The sequence below is a fragment of the Talpa occidentalis genome, unplaced genomic scaffold (genome assembly GCF_014898055.3).
Source record: "Talpa occidentalis isolate TD23 unplaced genomic scaffold, MPIMG_talOcc4v2.1 talOcc4.3, whole genome shotgun sequence".
Lineage (NCBI taxonomy): Eukaryota > Metazoa > Chordata > Mammalia > Eulipotyphla > Talpidae > Talpa > Talpa occidentalis.
The window spans coordinates 148298316-148316953 of NW_023603184.1; the positions used below are offsets into that span (position 1 = coordinate 148298316).

Consider the following 18638-nt stretch of genomic DNA (forward strand, 5'->3'; position numbering starts at 1 on the left):
TTTTTAATGTTAAAATAGACTTACTTTCCTGGGGTAAATCCCACTTCGTTTGGTGTATTATATTTTTATGTTATACATATATGTAATCTATATCTTTTTGTATATTTATATTATTGAATTTGATTTACTAAACATTTGGCATCCGTGCTGCTGAGAGGTATTGTTCTATAGTCTTTTGCTTTCTTGTAGTGTCTGTCTAGTTATACTGTATGGCAATGCTACTTTCATGGATTGATTCTATGATGTAACTTTGGGTGTTTTATTGGGAAACTGTGTCCTTTCTCTCTTCTCTCTCTCTATTGCACACTAATTCTGTTGAAGTTCTTTTCGACTGAATGAATCAGGAAGTGCCCTGTACTTCTATTCTTAGAGTACATTGTGTTTAGTCTCCAGTATATATTCCAGAATAATAATTTGTCTTATTTCTTCCTCCCATGTCCGGTAGCAATTATCAGTAGCCTGTGATTAAGGTTTTATTTGTAGAAAAGAAAATCACAAATTTAGTTTAATTAAAAATATAGGTTAGGGTCTCTCCTTGTGGCGCAGTGGATGAGCGCTGAGCTGCGAAGCTGTGCACAGCCTCTGCAGCACACGTTTGATCCCAGGCCAGCCGCCAGCAAGGGTCCCACATGGTGCACAGACCTCTCCCGCCACGCTTGCTGCTCCCCTCCCGCGCCTGCTGCTCCTCTCAGCAGTGTACTTCGCCAGTCTGCCTGTTCTGTTCCCTGCTCTGGCTCTGGTGATTTCTCTCACCCTCCCGCACTTCTGACTGTACCCAGTGCTTGTATAAATAAATAAATAAATCTTAAAAAAAAAAAAAGACCCTGCCAGGCATTGCAGAGACCCTCAGGAATTCTACCTCTACTGCCTGGAAGGTGGTGGGGGCCAGGGACTTCAAGTGCTTCCTTGGCACCCGAAATGCCAATATTTTTGCTGGGCTGTCTTTGGTAGTCTGAGGGTAAAATACAAATTTTACTTTGAGACAAATTTCAACAATATCAGTTTTATTGAAAAAAACTTTTTTAATCTTTCTGAGTCCTCAAGGTCTAAAAACATTGCTTAACAATTAGGTTTCTAAATGGGTATTGCAGTACAATTCACGGAATCTAAGCCAAAGAGCAAAAGTTACTGTTATCTGCCACCAACAAACAGTTGCCTGTGAATACACTACTCAGTAGCTACCGTTCTTGTGAGCCAATCATTGGCCACGAGTTAATCTTTCTTTTGAATGCATGAAAACACGCCCTCTCCTAGGGCAGGTTTTATACCTGTCCTGCCACCAACTGTTACACAAGGTTAGAATCCTTGGATCGCTCTGGGCTGCAGTTATATGATGGCTCCTGCGATTTTGACTGGTTTCCTGCCACTCTGTGTGTCTCTCCTGCTGACATCCGGCTTTGCAGAGGCAGGCAAGCTGCTGGTGGTGCCCATGGGCGGGAGCCACTGGTTCACCATGCGAGAGGTTGTGAAGGAGCTCCTCCACAGAGGACATGAGCTGGTCATGGTCTCGCCAGAGATGAATTTGCATGTGGACAGCCACCTCAACCTTACATTGAAGATTTATGCCACAGGTCACACAGCGGAGGAGGTGAACAAAGAATTGAAGATTTTTACGGATGCTCAGTGGGAAGATAGAGGAAATGCTTTATTTGCTATGTTGAAAGCTCGCAGCTCTATTTTTGAATACTTTTTTTCACAATGTAGGGGTTTGTTTAAGGACAAAAAATTAGTGAAATTCTTAGAAGAGAGTACTTTTGATGCTGTGTTTCTAGATCCTTTTGACATGTGTGGCTTAATTGTAGCCAAGTACCTGTCAGTCCCTTCTGTGATCTTCACCAGGGGAGCTTTTTGCCATTATACGGACGAAGGGACACAGAGTCCCAACCCTCTTTCTTACGTCCCTAGGACATTCTCGTTATTCTCAGATGTCATGACTTTCTGGGAGAGAATGCAGAATCATTACTTGCACATGCAGGAACATATATTTTGCCCCTATTTTCTCAAAACTGCTTTAGAGGTTGCCTCTGAGATCCTGCAAACACCCGTCACGCCCTACGATCTCTACAGCCATGCATCCATCTGGCTGATTCGAGCTGACTTTGTTTTGGAATATCCAAGACCCGTGATGCCCAACATGGTCTTCATTGGAGGCATCAACTGCCACCAGCTAAAACCACTGTCTAAGGTAAGTCACCTGTCCTTCAGCCTATCAAGAACAATCTGGCCATGACTTAAAACAACCTGGGTCCTTGCTGGATGGTGACTTCTTGTTCACACGTGTTGCATTTGGCATGCCTTTCTGATCAAATGGATCATTTTGTCAAATCTTTTCATTGTATGTCAGGATAGACAACTGGTGTCATTGTTTATAACTCCCATGTGCAATTTAAAGTAATGTTTTTGGAAAAAGTACTGAAAAACTCAGTAAGAAACTTTCCTTTTTACTAATGCAGGTCATGCTTCTGGAAAAACGTTCATAGCAGTTTTGATCTTTTTTCCCAGTTATTTTGAAAGGTGTCTGATATGGTTAATGTCAAGTGTCACCTCATTAAAACACAATCTAGTCTCAGAAGGCTATATCGCTCTTTACTTTGCTTTTTTAACTTGTCGATAAGGTATGGCCATCTTCACAGCCTTAAAATCTGCTACATTCTTTTTGATCACTGCATAAAATGACTTGGCCTGCATGCACTTAGTTTATTCAACTAACTAACATTCAGATAGTTATATTTTTCCACTTCTTCCTTCTATAAGCAAGGCTTATTAAACATTCTTAAAAACTCTCTTTGCCTTTCTATATTTTTGCTCTTCATCAATAGGCTAGGATCCTAGGAGCAAGATTACTGGTAAAACATACATTTAGTTGTTATCATTTAAAAATTTTTTTTTACTTATGTATACAAGAACTGGGATGGAGGCCAAAGTTGTGGGTGGAGGGGTGAAAGGATTCACCAGAAGGAGTGGGGAGCAGAACAGGCAGATCCACTGAAATCAATGCTGAGGGGAGCAGCGGTCGAGACAGGAGAGGTCTGTAGCATCACATGTGGGTCAGCTCCCTGGCCAGGGATGGAACTCAGGCCCCAGTGGCTGGTGATAGCTTGATAGCACAGAGACTTTAACCCCAGTGCCACCTTGAGGCCCTATATTTAGTTATTCATAATTATTTTGTATTTGCTTGTTTACTGTTGCATAATCTTTTTTGTTTGCTTGTTCACCGCTCTTTAAAAATGTACAAAGCGTTCTTAGCTCACGGGCCATCCAAACCTAATTTGCTTACTTTTCCTGTATTTGCAGAGGTGGGGGGACAAGATTTCTGGGCTCCCCAGGGCAAAGTCAGAAGTGGGGTCTCTGAGGAAGACAGGAAGTCTTATAGAAAACATTAGTTCTAGACATACTGTAGTACTCTATTCACCCTGAAATGAAACAAAACATTGCGCGCTGCTGCATGAGGTAACAAGCGCATGCAGTTAGGGCAATTTTGCAATGAAACTGGCTTCCAAATGGCTTCATTTAGGGTTGGCTCATGTCCTTTGACCTTTGCACCTTTGCAAGCTGCCTCTGTCCTGGTCTATATGGACAACTCTTTCCAGATGTCTCACTTCCCGCTTTTCCCTGGGCTTGGACATTTTGTCCTTCACCTCTCAAAAAAGGAGACATTTTTCTGGGTGATGTCATTAATCTTTTTCTCCCCAGCACATTCCAGGGGTGACTAGAATAGAGCTTCCCAGAGGTTCAAAATTAAAGCCTTTCATTTCTTTCTAGAAGGTCCTCAATGCCATAGAATTTGCTGGGTAGCTGTCATGCAGGTTACTGATATCACGGAACTGGGTACGCGTGGGCCGGATACCATGGCACTGGGGTTTGCAACAAGAAGATTAACTGCAAATCAGTTGGCAAGGACACAGGAGATAAACTCAAATCTGCTTCCCTAACTAAGAAAGGGGATGAGGTTCTATAGGATTTTGGGGATCAGGATTAACAACAAAGGAGTTCAATTTTATTGGCTTAAGAAGTGGGCTGAGGCAAAGACATGTGGAGACTTGGTCAGGTTCAAGGGGTAGTTATAGGGCCGTTTAAACAAGGAGCAGTATGAGGAGATTTTCTTCAGATACCCGGGTTTGGGGGCTCTGTTGGCCCTTTGCCTCTGGGTGGCCCCTCTCCTCTGCATTTCAGGTCTCCTGGCTCCAGCTGCCTGGGGACTCAGCTCAACATGAGTAGAGAAGCCTGCAGGCACTGCTGTCCTTGTGAAAAACAAGTGTCAGAGGAAAGTTTAGATACCTTTTCCCCCCACTTTTGTGATTTAAATTCTGAAAGCAATTTAACCATTTAGCCTCAGTCACATTGAGTGTACCTGGAATGTGGTGGTTCTCCATTCAAGTTTTCCAGAACTGAGTTCAGAATCCTATTAGGTCTGTGCTAAAGGAAGGAGGGTTGGAGGAGCTGTGGTGCAAGGGCCGCCTTGGAAATGGAAATGACCTCACAGTGTGCAAAACACACAGAAAGTGGGCCCCTGAGTCCTGTCTGGGGAATCAGGGAGGGCTTCCGAGAGAAGGTGATTCCAAGCCGGGATGGGAAGCTTGCCTGGAAAAGGGGGTGAGGAATGTGGCCTCTAACTTCACAGACCATCCAGCACCAAGCTTGCTGTGCCTTTCATGTTTGCTTGGATGTAGGACAGTGGCTTCTCCAGCACCAACGCTCAGCTCAGCAAGCCACTCCTAAGTCCAGAACAGGTCTGGCCCATGTTAGCCTGGAGAGGGGTGAGAACTAAACCTTCCTCAGTGAGGCCAACACTGAGAACTCTCATTCACTTGGACCGGTGGTCGCAGACTAAGGGCGGGGAGAAGGCGGCACAGAGGTGCCCACTTGCTCAGCGGGTACTTGGTAAATGGGTGACTTTTCAGCCACCTGATGGGAAAATGAAATAATGGTCTTCCTAAAAATAAATAACACTACTGTTTAGCCTGTCAAAATATGCATGGCTCCGTTCTTGGCAAATCTGGCTGTGGTTCTCCCATAGCGGGGAGATGCAGGTGCCACCAGGCCTGAGAGGCTGAACCTCGACCCTTTACAGCTGCAGGCCTCACCCAGGCACCACCCAACCCCACCCCAGGGTGGGGCCCTGCCACCTCCTGAACTCATATTGGCTTCAACCTGTTCATGGGTCACGCAAAGGGATTTAGAGCTATACCAAGCCATATGTGACTTTATACCTACCACTAACAAGTGTTCTCTCTTATGTAAATATTTATGTATGAAGACATGTAAGATATATGGTTTTATAATTTATGAATATGTGTGTCCAAAATGTTTTAAATATATGGAAGGTTATCTATATTCATACATCTAAGCATATATTTATAAATGTAAATATAAAGCATAATTTTCAAACAGAAATTCAGATCTCAAGGGGAACTTTTAACACAGCACCTTGGATAAAGCACAGTTTGAAGTAAATTTTCATCAGAGAACTGAAGGGTATTGTCTATTTCTCCAGGCTGGTTTCACATGGACAGGCTTTTAGGAAAGGCACACAGTTTTTAGGAAAAGGCACACAGTTCGTTGAATCTTGTTTGAGAGCAGGAGTCATAGTTACAGCATCACCTGTCTGATGGGAAGACTACATGGTTTGATGATAGAATATATGTGGGTTCATCATGTGTGTGGGCATTTCAGGAAGTTTTCCTGAGAGTCTCCTGTAACATGATCTCATTGAGTCTGTTCAGGGGAATTATGTTCAGGGGTGTAATTAAATATGTTACCAGAACAGATGACTGGATCCCGATGATGTGGTGTGTATGTATACACAGTGGAATACTACTCAGCGATCAAAAAAGATAAACTCATGCCATTTATGTCCACATGGATGCAGCTTGAAAGGATAATGTTAAGTGAAACAAGTCAGAGGGAGAAAAATAAATACTAATCCGTGAAATATAAAGTAACACAATTAATAGTCAGATAAAGACCAGGTGAAAAACTAACCTTTGACAGCCGAGTACAGAACTGAAGCAGCAAGGGTGTGTGGGGGAGTGGAAAGAATCAAGAGGGGAGGAAGCACAATGGTCTGTGGAGGTGGAATATGGGTGAGTTGGTGGTGGGTACACCATGGTGGTCATCCCTGATGGGATGCCTCAGCATGACTCAGTTAAAAATAAATAATAAATAAAAAGTAAAAATAACTAAGTAAAACATGTTGCAAGTACAGCAGATTATCATTCAGGAGAAAATGAAAATCATTTTAACGGCAAAAATAACCCAGATATCATTTCCAGTCTTTTTCAATTTTTGGTGAATTCCATGAGAGTTGATTACTAGGTCTTGCTGGAAAAAAATGCAAGTTCAGTCTATACAATGACTGGAGGACAGCAGGAGGGGGAGTTACACAGCAATAAAAGACCTTCCCCAAGTCTCTCAGCTTCTGACTTTATTCCAAAATTCAAATTTAAATTTAGCTGTTAGTGGGTAAGCCCAAGGCCTTCCACCAAGACGATTTAATTCAACTTTTGTTATCCAGGTTTTCAAATGTGCACAGATGGCGAGATTATAGGATAATGAACACACATTTACTCATCTCCAAGTTAAAGAATTTTCCATATTTTGCTGTACTTGTTCATCTACCCTTGTTTATCTTCTAAGAAAAGTTTGACTGTCATTTTTAAAGCTAGATCTTTATATTTTATTCCATGCTTAAATACTTCCCTAAATATAAAAGGTAAGGAAAATTTGTTTCATAACCACATTATTGTTGCAAACAGTATCAATAATTCTTCAATATTACCCAATTTCCAGTCTATAATTAAATTACCCAAGCTGTCTAAAAATTGTCTTTCACATAAAGATCAGTGGACTAGAACAGAATTGGGAATTTAGAACCTATGCATCTATGGCTAATCGGTTTTTGACAAAGTCGCCAAAAACACTCAGTGAGGGAAGAACAGTCCCTTCAACACATGGTCCTGGGACAACCGAGTATCAGTTTGCAAAACAGTAAAGTTGGACCCTTACCTCACACTATAAATACAAATTAAATTAAAATGGGTGAAAGACCCACATATTCAAGTTTTATAAACACACAAGGTAAAATTATAAAACCCTTAGAAGAAAACTTTGAGCAATTTTCATAACCTGGGATTTGGCGATGGTTTCTTACATATAACGTGAAAAGCACAAGAAACAAAGAGAAAAGAGACCAATTGGATTTCGTCAAAACGAAAAAATTTGTGCTTCAAAGGACATTCTCAAGAGAGCAAATAGATAACCCAAAGAATGGGAGAAAATATTTGCAAATCATAAGTCTAAGATTCTAGTATCCAAAAATCAGTAAAGAACTGATTAGAAGATGCCAAAAACCTTGAGTAGACATGTCTTCAGAAAAGATACAGACATGGCCAATAAGCACATGAAAAGATGCTAAATAGCAAGTGTTAGAGGAATGCAAGTGCATACCACAGGGAGATACCACTTCACACCTAATATGGTCATACTTGGGAAAAAACGGAAAATAACAAGTGGGCAGGAATGTGGAGCAAGTGGTGGCACAAGTGAAATGATGTAGCTGCTGTGGGAAGTTTGGCAGGTCCTTCGTAAGTTAAACCCAGATTATCCTATGGCCCAGGAGCCATTCCTGAATAAATATTTACCCAAATAATTGAACACAGGCATTGAAGCAAGTATGTGTGCGGGAATGCTCGTAGCAGCACTATCCACAATTGCCAGAGGTGGTGACACCGCAAGTGCACAACATGCTGAAGGATGGACCAGCACCAAGCAGTCTCTTCCACGGTGGGTTATTCTAGCATAAAAATGAGTGAGTCCTGACACAGGCTGCAACATGCATGATGCCAAGGGAAGGAGCAGACACACAAAAGGCTCATGTTGTACAATCCCAATTACAGGAAGTATCTAGAAAGGGCAAATCCATAAAGACAAAGGAGGCCTCCAAAGGTTGTGGGGAAGGGAGTGGGGAGCACTTAATGGGAAGTGCTTCCTTTTGGGGTGATGAGTGTTCTGGAAGGAGACAGCCGAGATGTCCCACCTCGTGACTGTGCGAAGTTTCCCTGAATTGGACTCTTTGAAATGGTTAAGAGGGTGACTCCACATCAGATAGACTTACCGCGATTTCAAAAAGCGAAGACCAGTCTTTCAACAGTTGGTTTGTGTGAATCAGAACGTGAGGACATTTCCCATGTGCATGGTTTGTTTTAATACTATGAAGCTTCCTGCCTTTTAAGGGAAGGCGGTGGTTGTTGTAGGGACTGGGCCAGGGTGTGCTAGAATGTTCCATGTTGTAGCTTGTCTGAGCGCTTGTCAGTGTGCTCCTGTGAAGCAGAAATGAGCACTGGGGTGCTGGCCCCGGTCTGCTTTCTGCTGAGCCCACTGTCTGGGCTGCGTCCTTGTGCTGGCCTCTGCCAGAGGCCCCGAGTCTGCTGCTCTGCTGCCAGGGGATGCCCGGTGCCCCGAGTGCAGAGCCACATGGCCACGTGCCGGCTTTGTCTCCCCGGCGGCCGGGGCGGGGACTGGACTGGGCGGCCAAGCGTGGTTTGCTTGGACAAGTTTTAGCTTGTGGCGTTTGGTATGGACATGGGGACCCACGACGCTGTCAACGCAATTGACAAAACTCTGAGTCACCTGGTGCCGCTGTCCCTCCGGCCGCAGGCCCGCCCTCCTCAGGTGGCAGCCACACCGCTGCTTCCGGCCTCTCGTCCCCCCACGGTCCACATCGCTGGGCCCTCTCACCTGCTCCTCCTCTCCCGGGGTCCGCTTCTCTCATCCATAGCCGAGCTGAATTCACGCATCCTTGCCACCTGGGCTTCAGTGAGACTTCCTTGGGCAACTTTCCGTGATCCCGGGTCAGGTCACACGCTCCAGCTAGGGGTCCTTGAGGGGCCCGGTGGCACCCTTTGCTCCATGCGATGGGTGAATTCTCTGACAAAGCTCCGATAGCGTCGGCCACACTTCACTGCGCTGGTGGCAGGAGCTGTACCCGGGTTTCCTGCCCCTTCTCCGGCACCCAGCCTGGTGTCGGGAGTACACTCTGGATGGGTGAACTCTTGGGTGGGCTAGAGCGTGTCACCCCAGGACGGTTATTAGCATGTCGACACCTCAGCCTGTGGGTTTCGCCCCTGCACCCTGAACACAGTGACGCCTGCCTCAGGGTCACTGGACCTGTTCACCCACGTCCTGTATTTTAGCCAATTGCTTCTCAAAATTCAGATTTACCCCCCAGGGCCTCTGGGTATTGGGAAAGGGAGCAGAGGCCCCACAGTGAGCATGAGGATTGGGTTTCTGGGCAGGGGTTGGGCTGGGGGAGGGGGCAGGGATGCTTGTTGTGCCTGGCTGTTCCCAGCTTGGTCACAGGCGGGGACCTCACCAGTCCTGACCTGGCCTTGAGGCATTTTTTTTTTTTTATATTTCCAAATATAATTTTATTTTATTTTTTTTTAACAAAATCTCTATAAGGATCTCATTTATTTGTTTTACATTTTATTATTATTATTTTTTTAATCTTAAATTTTATTTTTATATTCCCCCATACAATTGCAAACGCCCCATTCTGACCCCAATCCTTCCCCTCCCGCCCCCCCACCCCAAAAAAGTGTCTCTGGTTCATAGTTTTTGTTGATTTTGATTTTCACTTTCTTATATTCATTTTCCTGGTCCCTTATTTAAGTTTTCTAGATTCCTGCTATGAGTGAGACCATCCGGTATTTTTCTTTTTCTTTTTGGCTTATTTCGCTGAGCATGATCCCTTCCAGTGCCATCCATGTTGCTGCAAATTGCATGTGTTTATCTTTTTGAATGCTGAGTAATATTCCATGGTATATATGTACCACATCTTCTTGATCCAGTCATCTATTTTTGGGCATTTGGGTTGTTTCCAAAGCTTAGCTATTGTAAACAGTGCTGCTATAAACATAGGAGTGCAGGTGCTCTTTGGAATTGATGTTTCTGTGTCCTTTGGGTAAATACCTAGGAGTGGAATTGCTGGATCATATGGAAGCTCTATGTTTAGTAGGTCCAGAAATCTCCACACAGCTCTCCATAGTGGTTGGACCAGTTTGCACTCCCACCAACAGTGCACAAGAGTTCCTTTTTCTCCACATCCTCGCCAACATTTGTTGTTGCTAGTTTTTTTAATATGTGCCATTCTCACTGGTGTGAGATGGTATCTCATGGTAGTTTTGATTTGCATTTCCCTGATGACAAGTGATGTTGAACATTTTTTCATATGTCTGTTGGCCATTTGCATTTCCTCTTCAGAGAAGTTTCTTTTTAGCTCTTCTGCCCATTTTTTGACTGGGTTATTTTCTTTGTTGTTGCTGAGTCTCATCAGCTCTTTGCAGATTTTTGTGATCAGTCCTTTATCATTAGTGTTGGGTGCAAAATGTTCTCCCAGTTGGTGGGGTTTCTCTTTGTTTTTGTTATTGTCTCTTTTGCTGTGCAGAAGCTCTTTAATTTGATGTAGTCCCAGCTGTTTATCTTTTCTTCACTATCACTGCTTTGGGTGATGTGTCTGTAAAGATGTCTTTGATGTGCAAATCCCGTAGTGTTTCGCCTATATTTCCTTCTATGTATTTTATGGTTTCAGGTCTTATGTCTAGTTCTTTAATCCATTTTGAGTTGATTTTTGTGTATGGTGTGAGGTAGTGGTCAAGCTTCATTCTTTTGCATGTAGCGACCCAGTTTTCCCAGCACCATTTATTGAACAAACTTTCTTTGCTCCAATGCATAGTCTTTGCTCCTTTGTCAAAGATTAGTTGACCATAAATCTGTGGGTTTATTTCTGGATTTTCTATGCGATTCCATTGGTCTGTATGTCTGTTCTTGTTCCAATACATGCAGTTTTGATGATTATGGCTTGTAGTATAGTTTGAAGTCTGGGAGTTTGATGCCTCCATTTCCTTCTTTTTTTTTCAGGAGAGCTTTGGCTATTCGGGGTTTTGGTGATTCCATATGAATTTCATCAATAATTGTTCTATTTCTTTGAAGAATGCCATTGAGATTTTGATTGGAATAGCATTGAATCTGTATATTGCTTTTGGTAGGATGGCCATTTTAATAATGTTTATTCTTCCAATCCATGAGCAGGGGATGTCTTTCCATTTCTTTGTGTCTTCTTCTATTTCTTTTAACAGTGTTTTATAGTTTTCTTTGTATAGGTCCTTTACCTCTTTTGTTAGATTTATTCCCAAATATTTGATTTTTTTGGTTTCAATTATAAAGGGGTGGTTTTTGATTTCTTCTTCTTCAGATTTATTGTTTGTGTATAGGAAGGCTACTGACTTTTGCATGTGATTTTGTATCCTGCCACTTTACTGAACTGACTGATGAGTTGAATTAGTTTTTCTGTGGAGATTTTGGGGTTCTCTATGTATATTATCATATCATCTGCAAATAGTGATAGTTTGACTTCTTCTTTTCCTATTTGGATTCCTTGGATGTCTTTCTCTTGTCTTATTGCTCTGGCTAGGACTTCCAGTATTATATTGAAAAGCAGTGGTGAGAGTGGACATCCTTGTCTTGTTCCAGATCTTAATGGAATTGCTTTCAGCTTTTCACCATTGAGAATGATACTGGCTGTTGGCTTGTCATCGATGGCCTTTATGTTGTTGAGGTATGTTCCTTGTATCCCAAGAATTTCAAGGGCTTTTATCATGAATGGGTGTTGCACTTTGTCGAAAGCTTTCTCAGCATCTATTGATATTATCATATGGTTTTTATATTCTTTTGTTGATGTGTTGGATAACGTTGATTGATTTTCGGATGTTAAACCATCCTTGTGCCCCTGGAATGAATCCAACTTGGTCGTGGTGAATTATCTTATGGATACATTGTTGGATTCTGATAGCTAAAATTTTATTGAGGATTTTTGCATCAGTTGTTCATAAGGGAGATTGGCCTGTAGTTTTCCTTTTTTGTGTTGTCCTTATTCGGTTTTGGTATTAGTGTAATATTGGCTTCATAGAACGTGTTTGGTATTGTCCCTTCCTTCTCAATTTTTGGAAGAGTTTGTGAAGGATAGGCACTAATTCGTCTCTGAATGTTTGGTAGAATTCATTTGTAAATCCATCAGGTCCTGGGCTTTTGTTTTTGGGGAGGTTTTTGATTACCATTTCAATTTTGCTGCTTGTAATTGGTCTGTTTAGGTGTTCTATTTCTTCTTTATCTAGCTTTGGGTGATTGTAGAGTTGTAGGAATTTGTCCATCTCCCCTTGAGGCATTTTTAAGGGGTGAACGTAATCCTGTCTGTGAGGGAAGTTGGGGGTGCAATGCTCGGCGTGGCCAGGTCCTGAGGTGTTTCATAAATGCACGAGGAAGGAGGGAAAGGGTCTGGTAGCTGAGTGCCTGTGACTCGCCTGCACAAGGAAGGAATTCCTGAGCATCTTTGTAGAGGTTGCTCGGCGGCTCAGTTAAACTTGAGTACTGATACCTGTTTCTTATTGGCCACAAAAGGGCACATGCTGCGTGATCCACTGGATGAGGCTCCGAGAATAGGCGTTGTTTATAGACAGAAGCAGAGAATGGTGCTTCTCAGAGGCTGGGGAGGGGGCTAGGTGGGGAGCTAATGGGCGTAGAGTTTCCCACATCTACTTGGCTACAGCAGGTGATTCATGGATCAGGCCGCAATGCCCTGTCGATCCTCACACAGAAAGAAGGGTATTTGTAGACAGAGAGAGGGTGGGGCAAGGTTATAGCAGAAGAATCAGTTATCTCAAGGGAAGCCCCATCCCTCCCCGTCAGGCAGGGGGTCCTGTCATGCAGGTGACCTTCTGACAGGAATTCCAGAGAGTATGGTTTAGGGTGACACCTGGGGAGAGGCTGAAACTGAAATAGGTGTTTAAGTCTGGGTGGGGGTTGGCATGGGGGTGCATTTTGGGGATTTCCCCCTTTATTGTAACAGTTCCTTCTGTTGAGCCGGGACTGTCCTTCTGTGGAGTGATGGGCATCTGGAATAAAATGAGAGAAAGAGGACTGGAATGAAGGTTTTTATTTTACATTGTTATGTTTGTTTTAATTTTATATTTTTTAATTGTCGTAAAATATACGCAGCGAAGGGGGAGACTGTACTCGGAAAGGGCATGTGGGCAGGAGGCGGGGGCACTTTCGTCACACATTCTCTTAGGCAGACGGGCACTGGGAGAGAAACCATGTGAGTGTGGGAAATGGATTCACTGGGGACAGGGGGGAGTCCCCTACACTCTGGCTTCCCTCGACAGCTTGGGGAAGAGAGGAACAGATGCCTCAGAGATAACGTGCCCACAGATCCTTGGGGATCCTCTGGGAGCTCATTCATGGGCAGGTTCTGGGGGGTCTGCAGCGGGACCCTACATTTACACTCCTGCCAAGACCCCAGGTGGTGCCAACCCTGCTCGTCGGGGACTCTGCGTGGCTAGGGCTGTCCCGCCCTGTCCTAGGGGCAGCCGCCGGACACACGTGGCTGTGACACGCTTGAAATGTGGCTCGTCAGACCAGCTCCACTGGCGTGTCAAAGCCACATTGACTCTGAAGGCTGAGTGTGAAAAGGAGGATGTAAATGACCTCACTTCTATGTTGGTGACTGCAGAAGTGGTCACCTGGGGCATCTCTTGGGTTCGGCAAATACGAAAGTGAATTTCATCTGTTTGTTTTTAAAATGTGGCCACTAGAAAATTGAAAACTACCTATTGCCTCGAATTGTATTTCCGGAGTCAGCGTCGCACACATTGCACCCAGGCCCTTCCGAGGACCTACAGATCAGGCAGTAGATCTGAGCCTCACCTGCTGTTATGAGGGCGGGGCCCAGGAGGGGCTGAGGGAGCGGCACGTGGGAGGAAGGAGGACTTGTCAGTCCAGGGAACTGTGGAACGCGGATTTAGTTAACCTTGGGCCCAACCCCGACATTCTCGAGTCTCGCTCAGGTGGACGTTCCTCTTATGTTGTTCACCTTCTTCTTGGGTGCTGCCCCCGGGACTCCGGGGTGCAGACAGTAGACACCTCCACAACCAGAGACTCAGCCCAGCCAGACACCCCACAGACACCCACTCGGGCAGGCTGGAATCACTGGGCACGCTCTTTCAAGGCTCATATTTACTATTGCAAAAACTGGGATTTTTGCTTTAAATGGTACGTAAGAGATAACACCGTGACCCTAACCTGCAAAACTTGCACTGTAATTGGTAATTATTACGCATTTCCTTATCTATGCTCTGTTACATAATCTGCGTGTTATCCAATCTCTACCACAGCTGTAAACTCATCTTTCAAACAGGAGGGTCATGTCTCACTATGGATGGTTCAATCTAGTCAGAGAGTTGACATGAGCATTAAAAGAGGGTGAAAAAAGGGAAACTAGAGCAGAGCGAGACTAGATTTAAAACCTCCGAGTGCTGCTTCCAGTGTTTTATCTTATGAGTAGAGGAGCCAGGAAAGTGTTGTGTGTTCTTTTTGGCGATGGTCAGTTAGGGGAGGCGGCAAGGGGAGGTTCCTGGAAAGCTCAGGACAACCAGGTATTACACCCGTAGGCCCCAGAGACGGGTCAGGGAAGGTCACGCAGGCCACAAGAAGCCCCAAGCTTGGTCAGGACAAAGATGCAGCAGGAATCGTGCTCTTTACTGGATGTTTCATGGACTGGCAAATCTGGGCAGGGCAGATGGCGTAGGCTTGGCTAGATGGCATCATTTTGTCAGACTCTCAGGCCTACAGTGTGTCCAGTGTCCTGGTCCCTGCCCTGGGGTGGTCAAGGGGAAGGGCTATGGCTGACCTGGCTCTGGGTTGGTTACTTTGCACATGAATGGCAATGGACTGGACCCTTTGATGTTGCCAAGGGTTGGCTAGTCTAGGGAGGGGCCGTCTGTCCCCAGCCAGAAAGTCTTTCAACATGTCAGAACATATAATGTACAAAAATAAAATGTATGACCAGTACAGGAAATGCCATCTATTCTCAGGGAAATCCCTGGGAATAGAGTACCTGGCTTTTGGGTGTTCATTTTTTGAAGAAAATGGCCACAGGATTCTCTAGCTCCAGGAGAGTTCTGGCTCTCTGAAAGCTCACAGGATTTGTATTGTAATAGGTGTATTAATAAAAATTGTGGTTTTAATCGAATTTCTTTAATGACAAGTGACCTAAAGCATTTTTCCCCTGGGCTGTTTTTCCTCTGTTTTCTTTGGGGCAGATTGTTTAAATCTTTATCTTTTTAAATTGGTTTTTTTTCTTCCTCATTATTGAGTTGGAGCATTCTTTCTGTACTCTGGATATAAATCTTTTATCAGCGATAGGCCCTGCAAATATTTTTTTTCCCAGTCTGTGCATAGACTTTTTTAAAAATAAAAATTGTATTTGAGAATAGATTTAGATTTCCAGCAAAATTGGAAAAATGGTTTAAAAAAATCCTCGTATCCTATACCTCTTTCCCTGTGGTTAACGTCTCACATGATTATTGTGTGTTTATCACAACCAGTGAGCCAATGCTGATAGATTATGAACAACTAAAATCTATATATCATCCAGATCTCATTATTTTTAATGAGATATAATACATTTTCCTGTATTGTCTTTTCCAGAACCCCATCCAGGATGTAACTCCTACTTCGGTTTATGTCTCTGTCTCCTCCAGACTAAACATAGTTTATATTTTTATTTATTCAAAGCATCAGGCCTCAGACTGTCCTTGTCGTTGCTGACCTCGAACGTGCTTACATGTGCTGGTTAGGCATTTTGTAGATGGTAATTCAATTTGAGTTTATCCGAATGTTTGTCATGATCAGACCAGAGTTTCAGATTTTCACAGAACACCCAAAGTTAATGTCATCTTGCTTGGGGATATCCAATTGATGAAAACACTCTCCATCAATTTCCTTTGCATCTTTGTACACAAGAAGCATCATTCTGTGCATTATTTCTGGACTTTTTATTTGATTCTATTGACCTATTTATGAACTACTCGATTACCCCAGCTTTTTACAAAAATATTGATTTATTTATGCATATAAGAACTGGGGTGGAGGCCAGAGTGTGGGAGGGTGAGAGGATTCACCAGAGACAGAGCAGGGAGCAGAACAGGCAGACAGAGGGTCCAAAACACTGCTGACGGGAGCAGTGGGCAAGACATGAAAGGTCTACCTCACCTTGTGGGTATCTTCCTGGTCAGCCTGGGATCCAACCTGCACGGTAGAGGCTGCAGACAAAGTCACAGAGCTGCGCTCAACCCCCTGTGCCACCAGGGAGGCCCATACCCTAGCTTTTTAATACGTCTTGAAGTGAGGTAGTGTTTGGCCTCTGTCTTGCTTAGTTCAGCTGCAATAACAGGATAGTGCACATTGGGTGGCTTATAAACCACAGACATTCATTTTTCACTGTTCTGGATATTGGATGTGGGAGATTAAGTTATCAAAGGCTCAGGTGCTGCTGAGAGTACTCTTCGGGGTTGTAGACTGACAAATTCTTGTATCCTTTCTGGTGAACAGAGACTCAGCGAGCAGAAGCAAGCTATTAGCAACGCTCTCTAACCACTGAGCTAACAAGCCATGTACAAGAGGAAGCAAGTTATACGTTGATGCCTATAAAGCCACTAATCCCATTCCTGAGGGCCCATCCTCAAAACCTCCTCTGATACTAACTATTGCTCCAAATCCCACCTCTTAATACCATCATACCAAAAGGAAGAGTTTAACATATGAATTTGGGAGGAATATAAATGTTCAGTTTATAACATTTACAACTTTGTTCTTTTTTAAAAGTTGTTTTGGCTCTTACAGGTTTTTTACGTCTCCATATGAATCATAGAAATTTCAATTTTCCAATTTTCAGAAGAAAAGAATGTGGGATATGGGTTGGATTGTGCTGAATCTATAGATCTATTTGGGGATTCGTATTTTAATAATTTTGTGTCTTCCAATTCATGAATTTTTTTTTATTTATTCAAATCATTAAAAGTTTTGAAGACCTCAGTGTACATTCTTTCACATCTTTTGCTGGAGCTATCATTTAAACATATCATGTTTTAAAAGAATATTTCATATGCACAATGCTACTTAAATGGTATTTGATATTCCAATTTCCAGTTGTTCACTCCTAGTATAGAAATGTTAGTGGGGAAATGAAGGAGCACCCAGACCCCAAAATCTTGCATGCCCTAAATAGGTTTTGCCATCCACAGCATAAAGACAAAACATACCCTTAGTGCATAAGAATTTCAGTAGAAAAAACTTCAATGGAATTAGTGTGCAATAGAGAGAGAGAGAGAAAGCACATATTCCCAATGAAACCCCCCAAGTTACTTATCCCTCGTGCGTAAATGCCCAGCCAAGCAGGTTTAACCAAAGCAGGGCCACTGAAGCCTGAAAGCTTGCCAGCTGTCTATGGCACTTCTGGCAGTGAACCACAGGAAAGGGTAGATAGGGCCAGACAAGTCTGGAAGGAAAGGAACAAAATCAAAGCACATGTCAAGATAAAGGCTACCATGGTCAGCCTGCCCTCGGGTCTCTCAGACACATATCTTCTGTGTCCCCCAAGTCCTTGGTGCAAGCCCAAGACTGAGAAGCAAGTGTGGGTGCTTCTTCATATGTCTTTCTCTCTTTTTTATTTTATTTTATATATTTTTTACATCATTTTTCATTTTGCACAATGTATGCATTTCCTCTTGGTTATATCCTCACACAATTCCCACCCCCCTTGTTTTGACCCTAATCCTTCCTTCCCAACCCCTTCCAATAGTGTGTCCCTGGTTAATAGTTGCTTGTTGATTTTTATTTTCACTTATTTAGGTTTCCTAAATCCCGGCTATGAGTGAGACCATCCAGTATTTTTCTTTTTCTTTCTGGCTTATTTTGCTGAGCATGATCCCTCTGCCCCATGTACCACCTCCAAGTCTCCTCTCCCCAGGTCCTTTCCCTGTCCTTTTTAGCTTTCCCTGGCTGCTCCGCTCCACCCTTCCTTAGGTGGGGGCAGGGAGCATGAAACCTCCCTTCCTGTGGAGATTACACTGTTATAAAAGAACAACTTTGTTTGAGTATTGATCTTGTCTTCTGCAACCCTGCTGAACTTATTTGTTTAAGAGATTTTTGTAGATTTTGTTGGGATTTCTACAGAGATGCTCATGTCTGTGAATAACAGATTTTTCCTTTTCTTTCCAACCTGAATGCTTTTTTTTTTCTTGCCTGATTGCACTGGATAGAATCTCTAGAAGTTGCATAAGCGTGATGAGACAGCCATCCTTGACTTCTATCTGATCTTAGAAGTAAACATGCAGTTCTTCACCATTAAGTGTGATTTTGCTGTAACTTTTGGGTAGATGTCCTTTCTTAGGTTGAGAAACTTCTTTTCTTATCCTACTTTGCAAAGAATTTTTCTCAGGTATGGATGCTGTATTCTGTCAAATATACTTTCTGTGTCTGTGAGATGATTGCATGGCTTTACTTTTTTAGTTAATTTATATGGTAGTTACCCTGATTAATTTTTTTTAATGTTAAAATAGACTTACTTTCCTGGGGTAAATCCCACTTCGTTTGGTGTATTATATTTTTATGTTATACATATATGTAATCTATATCTTTTTGTATATTTATATTATTGAATTTGATTTACTAAACATTTGGCATCCGTGCTGCTGAGAGGTATTGTTCTATAGTCTTTTGCTTTCTTGTAGTGTCTGTCTAGTTAT

At 43.1% G+C, this 18638-nt stretch overlaps 1 protein-coding gene across 1 annotated transcript; it reads left to right on the plus strand.

The window, feature by feature from the left end:
* The first annotated feature begins 1260 nt into the window (after window positions 1-1260).
* Window positions 1261-4218, plus strand: LOC119255217 (UDP-glucuronosyltransferase 1A7-like). Its single transcript, XM_037522159.2, has 2 exons — window positions 1261-2185; window positions 4174-4218. The coding sequence occupies exons 1-2, from the start codon at window positions 1331-1333 to the stop codon at window positions 4216-4218; spliced, it is 900 nt and encodes a 299-aa protein (XP_037378056.2). The 5' UTR covers window positions 1261-1330.
* Window positions 4219-18638: the final 14420 nt, after the last annotated feature.